General features: G+C 37.8%; 1 protein-coding gene across 1 annotated transcript; it reads right to left on the reverse strand.

Moving 5' to 3' along the window:
- Positions 1-636: 636 nt before the first annotated feature.
- LOC138309689 (GATA zinc finger domain-containing protein 14-like) lies at positions 637-2,363 on the reverse strand. The gene is made up of 2 exons (XM_069250909.1): positions 2,263-2,363; positions 637-1,609 (listed from the first exon to the last, which is right to left on the reverse strand). The coding sequence occupies exons 1-2, from the start codon at positions 2,361-2,363 to the stop codon at positions 706-708; spliced, it is 1,005 nt and encodes a 334-aa protein (XP_069107010.1). The 3' UTR covers positions 637-705.
- Between the last annotated feature and the right edge of the window lie 5,123 nt (positions 2,364-7,486).

Genomic DNA, 7,486 nt, shown 5'->3' on the forward strand with positions numbered 1-7,486 from the left:
CACAGGCCTGTATCATAAACTGCTGGTTCGTCATGATTTATACTTGAAATAATGACTTTTTACAAACGGTCGAACCGGTTGTTCCGAATAAACGAAAACGGCCCTGTCTTTTCAGAAAAATATGTAGATTTAATGAAGGGAAGTAATTCGATATAGACCTGATATTAGACTGGTTCCCTTCCCTTAGTTCTCTACTCTCCGCCAGGCTGCGCTCCGCTCACTAGGGACCGGTAGCGGGTAACCATGATGATTTTTTTGATTGGTCAATCTACATATCCGGTTCGCTTGCATCACTTTTTTTAGGCGTGGGAAACTCCTTTACGCACGAAGCGACGGATCTTAACGTAAAGAATAAATAATTTATTTGAACGATATATAGACAAAAGTAAATAAGATCTTAAGTTTTGAAATCATTTCGTGCTAACAGAGTTTAGTGTGTTCATAGGAACGACGTTAATGACGTTATTTTCTCTTAACGGAAGTAGCCGTCTCCATGATGACATATCATGCGCAGAAATGATGCGCACTACTCTGGAGTTGGAATTCCCACTCAAGATGGCTACCCGCTACCGGTCCTCAGTGAAGCGTACGCAAGGGAGGTAACTGAGGCGGGAACCAGTCTACTTTATATCACACAAAGGGAAGTAACTTATTCCATCAAGGGAAGTAATTCCGATCCCATTGACGTGTATTATTCGAGAGTTGTTACAGCATTCCACTGCCATCCTCCTCTAAGTTATCCTGTTCAGTATTGTCAGAAGACGTTCTAGACACTTGTATAAAATCGCCTTCACTTCCGACGACATCGGAGTGATTGCCACCATCTTGATCTCCAGGAATGGCTGTCACATTAAATTCCTCGAACGCTGTGGAGAAGTTTGAGTTTTGTATTTGATTTTTTTCGTCAATGTTCTCCATAGTTCCCGAAGAATTTCCGGTTGTATTGTGAATAAAGTTTTCTGTGTTATTTTCTGCATCTGCATATTCATCGGTCCTATTTGCATATTCATCGTTGATATCTACATATTCATTGGTTCTATTTGCATATGCATCGTTTCTCTTTGCATATTCATCAGTTCTAGCCACTGAAGAATTATTTTCTGGTTGATCACGGGAAAAATTGGAATTGAATTCCTGCGATATATTTTGGATATCCTCGTGCTCACTTTCTACTAATTCTTCAACCGTCTCTGATATATTTTCCCCTTTAGTTCTAATATTTCTCTCATGCGAATTCTCTGAATGAATACCACTGTTAAATTTAGAAGGAACTATTTTACTTGGAATCCTGTTACTATGTCTTGTGTTATTTCGTTCTTTCTGTCGTCCCATACTCCTGGCGTATCCGGACCCATTCTGTGGAATCTGGTTCACAACACTATGGTCCAGGCCACCGAATCGATCCGGAATTTTCCGTCCCGGACGAAAACATTCTGGTTCTCGCTTACAGTCTGGTCCGCACCACCATCCATAGTCGCAGCACTGACATACGACGTCATGCGCGTAACAGATGACGGACGCCCACGTGCAGCAGCCATCGTAGTTACCACAGCAACCCCAGTCTGACCCGTATAGGTGCCAGCCATCCTCAATACCACAAGCAGTGTTACTGTAACATTGATTATAGGTAAAATGAGATGAATATTTTATGTTTAAAATATATTTAAACAATACTACAAAGCCATATGTTCTCTTCTTTATTATTTTTTTGGCCTTTTGGCAATTCTCAGGAGGACGATTGTTTGAACATTTAAAATCTGTTACCGTTCCTTGGTTGGTTGGGAGAAGCGTCTTACTAACTGTTAAGGTCATTTAAGGACGGCCTTTGACTGTAATATAATCCAAAAAATAATCCTACTAATTTGGCATTTAGGACACTTCTTGGCTTTACAACTTTACAGACCAACAAAGAGTCAATGTGAAACATGGTTTCAATAGCCAAGTTGTGTTACAAATTCACATTTGAGACCTCAACAAAGTGATCTTATTATATTTATAAAGTGGCTTACATTACTACACACAATTATCATGTTACATATTTATTGATATTTCAGAAAGCATTTTCCGGAAGTCTAAAAAAATGAACAAAAACCAAAACCAAAAACGAGATCTTGTATTTTAACGGAACAACGCCAAAAGGCGGGGTTGGCAGACAACACATAAAACGCTAAAAGACGTGCACAGCACTGCAACCTAAGTTGCTGTTTTGATACAATATTGTTTCCAAGTGACTACTGTTTTGATACCATGCAGGACTCTTACCTACAGTTGTGACGCGCACACGACCGGAGCTCAGCACGACTCTTGACGTTCCTTTTGTTTCGTAATAAAACAAGACCTGAAATAAACGTCAAAAACGACATGGTACCATGAAAATAAATCATCGATGATAGATATAATCATGTTTTGATGGCTTTTTAAGAAACCGCGTTAAAGCAATACAATCTATATCAAAGAGTTGTCTGTTTCACTCGTCATGAGTTCAGATTTTCAATATTTTGTTGGATTACTTTTGAATGAGAACGTAAACGTCAAACACTCAAGTTAGTAGTTAATGTCATCGACATGATTAATTATTTGTGCGATAATTAAAGGCCCGCTACCTTTCCGGATCAAAACATAAAGATTTCTTAAAACACATTTGTAACACCAGAAAATATATATCGATGGCCTAAGATGATGATACAACACCAAACATATTCAAGATTTCCTCCGTAATATATGATAAGTGGAGAGTCATTTCGCTGTTTTACCGTCTGGCGCAGTGATAGTCAACTACCGCGCGGTATTTAGGACGACGGCAGGAAACATAAGACGACCCGCATTATGAAAATTAACACTTTATCTATTTGAATTAAATTGTTCAGAAGGTGATGGTAGGTGTAGTATTAACGGTAAGTTAAAGTATTTAGTTGGTATAGTTAAAGGCCAACTACCTATCCGAAATGGCTTTTAATTTTCAAAATGCGAATGTAAAACGAGATTGATAATTTTGTAGAATCGCAAAAGTTATTAACCTACAGTTAATACTACACTCATCATCATCATCTGAAACAATTTTGAATTTTAAATTTTAAATTAAAATAAATAACATGATAATTTTGATAACGCGGGTCGTCTTATGTTTCCCGCCGTTATCCTAAATAAAAGCGCGGTAGTTGAATATCACTGCGCAAGACGGCAAAACAGTGAAATGAATATCCATAGTTATCATATATTACACAGGAAATCTTAAATATGTTTAGTGTTCTTACCTCATCTTAGGCCATCGATATGTATTTTCTTAATTATGTTATTAATGTTTTTAAGAAACTTTTAAATTTAACTCATGAAAGGTATTGGGCGCTAATTTTTAAGGATCGCATGCATGTATATTCTTTTTAAATTGATAATCAGAAAATTCAAGTCTGACTTTGCCACTTACCTGATCCGGAGTAGAGAGCTTCGGTGAGGCACGTTAATACAGACAACAGGAAGAGGCGAGTCGTCTCCATCTGTAAAGTATAGGTCGGTAAAGAAGGTTACTCAAATACCAGAAGAATAAAACGGAATAAGGTCAATGAGGAATTTATATAATGCAAATCAGCTTATTTTCTTGGCGAATTAAGTTTTTCATCACAGCCATTCCATACGCGAATAAGTTGTTTTTCCAAGCTGATTAAAATCAAAATTATTATTCTCTTTCCGTTTTATATAAACTTTGCAACAAAGTGAGAATAAGGATATGTATTATAACCAGATTGAGTTCTACTGCATGCTTGTGCTTGAATCATTTTTGTAGCTATTCTTTTTTTTTGCGATTTTTAATCCCACGTAATATACCAATTGCATGCGAAATTGACTTGGTTTACAGTAATCTGGCTTATAATTCAAGAACTTCGTATTTCATGTATAACCACATTCGGGAATAAGGCGATTTTAATTATTTGAAGAACGACATTTTAAAAGAATGATGTACGCTTAAACTTACATTATAGCCGGTTATTTTCGCGGACCAGAATATTCGCGATTAGAACTTAAAGCGAGAAAATCACATTTTAGTGGTTTTGAATTTTCGCGATATGGATATAAGAGTAGATATAATTCTACCATTTCTCAGTATTTCGTGAATCAAATTTTCGCGATGATACCAATGTGCCGGGAAATCGCGAAAATATCGTCCCCGCGAAAATAACCGGTCATACGGTATCTACAAAGCTAGACCTGGATACTTCTACTCGAAAGGATAATACTATTATGTGTACTTACCTAGTAAAGTCTCATCCTGTCACTATTGTTGTTTCAAATATTCACTTTCACGAGGATGATCCACCAAAGACATTGGCAAAATTATACCTGTGGTTTCTCCGTCAGTAAGATAAACAAACAAAACACAAACGATTGACGAAATCCACAACTTATGTAAACCATTGTTCGATGGTGGGATCCATTTTCCTCTGTTATTTAAACAATATAACTTTATTGAGAGTCTGTGGCAAGCGTTACGTAGCTATTACCACAGGGACTTGTAATATAGAACTGAACGGGTATACTTTGTACATGGATGTAGTAATAAAACATATAAACATCATATCCCCTCCGTTCTTCATTACAAGTCCCTGTGACCTGTGGCACGAGTTACGAAGTTATTACCAGTTGTGTTTTGTCTGGGCGGGCATCTGTCAGTGAAGCAACACGTGGCCATGCTATTTTACGTCTTAAAATTAATTCTATAATTTTGCAAAACGGATGTCTGATTTATAAAGGTCACAGAGACTGACATTTGACCCAGTAACAAAGGGAACTTAAATACATTGTTTTGTATTATCTGGTGTATGATTCTACAACCCGTAACATTTCGCTAGAACTTGAGTACTCCATGTTGGATTTTCTATTTGTTTATAGTTTTAACACGAAGTTATTTGCTTTTCCCCCAATAACTATTACCAAGAGATTACGAAAGTTTGAGCGCAGTCAATCCTGACCTAATAAACTTGACATGTGCTGCAATTCAACTGATTTTCACGGCAATTTAATTTCGAGATCTACGGTTTTTGTACTTTAAGATTAAACCTTTTCACGGCGATCACAGTTTTACAGTACATGTCTCCAGCAGTGATAAGTCACTTCCCACAACTACAGTTTTACAGTACATGTCCCCAGCAGTGATAAGTCACTCCCCACAACTACAGTTTTACAGTACATGTCCCCAGCAGTGATAAGTCACTCCCCACAACTACAGTTTTACAGTACATGTCCCCAGCAGTGATAAGTCACTCCCCCAACTACAGTTTTACAGTACATGTCCCCAGCAGTGATAAGTCACTCCCCAACTACAGTTTTACAGTACATGTCCCCAGCAGTGATAAGTCACTCCCCCAACTACAATTTTACAGTACATGTCCCCAGTAGTGATAAGTCACTCCCCCAACTACAGTTCGCAGTACATGTCCCCAGTAGTGATAAGTCACTCCCCCAACTACAGTTCGCAGTACATGTCCCCAGCAGTGATAAGTCACTCCCCCCCTCACCCAACTACACTTTTACAGTACATGTCCCAAGCAGTGATAAGTCACTCCCCCAACTACAGTTCGCAGTACATGTCCCCAGGAGTGATAAGTCACTCCCCCAACTACAGTTTTACAGTACATGTCCCCAGCAGTGATAAGTCACTCCCCCAACTACAGTTTTACAGTACATGTCCCCAGCAGTGATAAGTCATTCCCCCAACTACAGTTTTACAGTACATGCCCCCAGTAGTGATAAGTCACTCCTCCAACTACAGTTTTACAGTACATATCCCCGGCAGTGATAAGTCACTCTCTCAACTACAGTTTTACAGTACATGTCCCCAGCAGTGATAAGTCACTCCCCCAACTACAGTTTTACAGTACATGTCCCCAGCAGTGATAACTCACTCCCTCAACTACAGTTCCAAAGCACATGTCCCCAGCAGTGATGCCGATGTAATTAACCGTTAAACACAGTGGCTGATAGATATTTATGCAAATGATCGACACAAATGGCTGCCAAAATGTTGAGTAGGATGTTAAAAGAAGCTGTTTTGCTTATCTATGTAACATGCTGTTTGCTCTGAGCAGCACAACACGTGTTTGTAATGAAACGCCTGTTCGTCTATCTCAGAAACGTCCTTCATGTGTGTGTAGTGGTTCGATTACCGTAAAAACTATGTATTCTATTAGACCACAGGTGTTAGGCTCTATAAATATTCTTTTCTGTGATGTATATATGTAATATTGTATTAGATATATACAGAATGGAGAAAACATATCTATAGAACCGAACGCCTGTGGTTAGACTTGTTACCAGCCTTTAGAACATCACGTGCCTTGATAATTGTTTGCCTCTTCAAAGTTTCAAACTAGGGGGAGATAATCTAGCATTAGAATTCTGCTGAGAAAATCTTAGACAAATTTAGACTAAGTTCTTATCTTGTAAAGTGGGTAAAATTCAGACTCGCTGGTAAAAATTAAGTTGTCACAAAAATTTGGCGTGATTATTTTGGTCCTTATGACGTGTCTGAATCATAAGTTTCAAACAAAGGGAAGATACTATAGCATTATAATTCTACTGAGAAAATCTAATCAACAAATTAGAAATCAGGGTCTGGTGGCCAGTCAATATATAGTTTATTATTGTTTTATTAGCTCACCAGTTATAATGATAAATATAACAGTTAGCTTATGCCGTCACCCTGGCGTCGGCGCCACCCAAATCTCAAATGCTTTTGGGCATTCAGTAGAGGTCTAGGAGTTCAACATTGCCGAAGGAAAACATGTCCTGTGTTGATACCCAGTGCGTTAAAGAAAATATTTATCAGAGTAAATTAAGTTGTTACATATCCATGATTCGATAAAGCCATGAGCGTACTGACTTTGTTTTCAAGAAAAGTCAAACGTGTGACTTTGATGGAAAACCGCAACTCGTGCATGGGAAGTATGGTGACAATCCATGGGAAATCGAATCTATGAGAACAGGGGCAACATTTTTTTCTAAAAATAGTAACAATGACCTTGAACTTGATCAATTTACTATGAAACTCCAAATAATGTCGAAATACGTGTACTTTGATTCTGTTTTCATTTGTGAAGTTTGATAAACCAACGTTAAGAAATAAAGCCGTGAAAGTGCTGACAATTTCTTTTTTTTCAAAAAATAGTAACAGTTACCTTGACATTGACATATTTACTCTGAACCATGAACTAAGTCTAGATAATGAACTAGTGAAGCGCTGTCAACCTTCAGTGGACAGACGGGCAGACCTAGTCCGCTAAACCTGCCTATATTATTAGGCTTTTTTTTTTTTTTGTTGCCTAATATATAGTATATATATTAAAAAAAAAAAAAAAAAAAAAAAAGCCTAATAATATAGGCAGGTTCAGCGGACTAGGGCAGACCGAGATAAAAAAACAAACACCATCTCTTCATTTCTTTATCCGTTCAACTCTATTCTCGACGGTCATTGCTTGATCCACTTCGTTTCTGA

This window comes from Argopecten irradians, chromosome 15 (assembly GCF_041381155.1).
Source record: "Argopecten irradians isolate NY chromosome 15, Ai_NY, whole genome shotgun sequence".
In the NCBI taxonomy this organism is placed as follows: domain Eukaryota; kingdom Metazoa; phylum Mollusca; class Bivalvia; order Pectinida; family Pectinidae; genus Argopecten; species Argopecten irradians.

Bases quoted from the DNA above. Each gene is read 5' to 3' on its own strand.
- LOC138309689 (XM_069250909.1), bottom strand. From the start codon at position 2,363: ATGTCGTTTTTGACGTTTATTTCAGGTCTTGTTTTATTACGAAACAAA. The intron at 1,610-2,262 runs GTAAGAGTCCTG...TCAATGTTACAG, and splicing joins TGTGCGCGTCACAACTGTAG to TAACACTGCTTGTGGTATTG.